This window comes from Lottia gigantea, assembly GCF_000327385.1.
Source record: "Lottia gigantea unplaced genomic scaffold LOTGIsca_938, whole genome shotgun sequence".
Lineage (NCBI taxonomy): Eukaryota > Metazoa > Mollusca > Gastropoda > Lottiidae > Lottia > Lottia gigantea.
In genome coordinates, this window is record NW_008711061.1 from 5,165 (window position 1) to 7,036 (window position 1,872).

A 1,872-nucleotide genomic window follows, 5' to 3' on the forward strand; every position below is an offset into this window, starting at 1 on the left:
GGGAGAAGTTGATAAAGGAGAAGTTGATGTAAAAGGTGATAAAGGAGAAGTTGATGTAAAAGGTTATAAAGGAGAGGTTGATGCAAAAGGTGATAAAGGAGAAGTTGATGTAAAAGGTGATAAAGGAGAAGTTGATGCAAAAGGTGATAAAGGAGAAGTTGATAAAGGAGAAGTTGATGCAAAAGGTGATAAAGGAGAAGTTGATGTAAAAGGTGATAAAGGAGAAGTTGATGTAAAAGGTGATAAAGGAGAAGTTGATAAAGGAGAAGTTGATGTAAAAGGTGATATAGGAGAAGTTGGTGCAAAAGGTGATAAAGGAGAAGTTGATGTAAAAGGTGATAAAGGGGAAGTTGGTGCAAAAGGTGATAAAGGAGAAGTTGATGTAAAAGGTGATAAAGGAGAAGTTGATGTAAAAGGTGATAAAGGAGAAGTTGATGCAAAAGGTGATAAAGGAGAAGTTGATGTAAAAGGTGATAAAGGAGAAGTTGATGTAAAAGGTGATAAAGGAGAAGTTGATGTAAAATGTGATAAAGGAGAAGTTGATGTAAAAGGTGATAAAGGAGAAGTTGATAAAGGAGAAGTTGATGCAAAAGGTGATAAAGGAGAAGGTGATAAAGGAGAAGTTGATGCAAAAGGTGATAAAGGAGAAGTTGATGTAAAAGGTGATAAAGGAGAAGTTGATGTAAAAGGTGATAAAGGAGAAAATGATGCAAAAGGTGATAAAGGGGAAGTTGATGCAAAAGGTGATAAAGGAGAAATTGATGTAAAAGGTTATAAAGGAGAAGTTGATGTAAAAGTTGATAAAGGAGAAGTTGACGTAAAAGGTGATAAAGAAGAAATTGATGCAAAAGGTGATAAAGGAGAAGTTGATGCAAAGGGTGATAAAGGAGAAAATGATGTAAAAGGTGATAAAGGAGAAGTTGATGTAAAAGGTGATAAAGGAGAAGTTGACGTAAAAGGTGATTAAGAAGAAGTTGCTGCAAAATTATAATAATAATATTTTATTCGTACACAAAATATGGTACAATTAGAAAGAAAATATACACGTTCAATACAATTTATATACAATTTTAAGATGTGCATGAATATTCTATTATGTCATATTTGGGGATCTAGTTCTGATAGTTATTATGAAATAAAATCTGGGAAATAAGTACTAAGCTTTGTATCACAAACCACTTTATAGCCCGTGTTAGTCTTCTGGTACATGCCAAATAGCCTGATTTAGGACAGTTTTTGTCATTCCATATGCTGGATTTTTAAACTGATCAGAATCCAGAGTAACTAGGAATAATCGTCAAAGTATTTCTCTATATCTTGCAAAAACACAAAATCATACACAGTTTTTAAAATTACTTTTTCTCACCAGTACCATGTCCATGAGAAGTATACGTTGCTAAGGATAAATTAGTCATGTTGAGAATAATAATTTATTGGTTGTCCATTTTTGGAGGGACAAATTTACGAACAATAACGCCGTTTGCAATAGCGTCTCATTAAGCAACCACTTGAATTCTGATAAAGGCACAGATAATTTGAAATATTTAAATTTAGACATAGGATTCGATATACAGACGAGTTCATAAACAGTAAAACTATTGTCTTTGAAATAATGAGATATTTTGGTCTTCTATCGTGTCACTGTCTACATGATAAATAAATAATTGCATTTTAGATTCTGGAGCACCTTTAAAAGTTTTTTGGGGATGATTCCAAATAAACATATATTACATTTCTGCTCATGTCGTTTCATAGTTTTCCTAACATGATTGGGTAGCTCAAAACCACTGCTGCTACAAGCAACGCCCACTTTACTCGGGGAACGTTACCCATTTTAATCCATTAGCCATATATAAAACCGTTAATAATTAT

General features: G+C 33.0%; 1 protein-coding gene across 1 annotated transcript; it reads left to right on the top strand.

The window, feature by feature from the left end:
• Positions 1-5: 5 nt before the first annotated feature.
• LOTGIDRAFT_176299 (hypothetical protein) lies at positions 6-967 on the top strand (the record flags this gene model as incomplete). The annotated part of the gene is made up of 1 exon (XM_009068776.1): positions 6-967. A coding segment is annotated over one exon (962 nt), but the record flags the coding sequence as incomplete, so codon positions are not given.
• Positions 968-1,872: the final 905 nt, after the last annotated feature.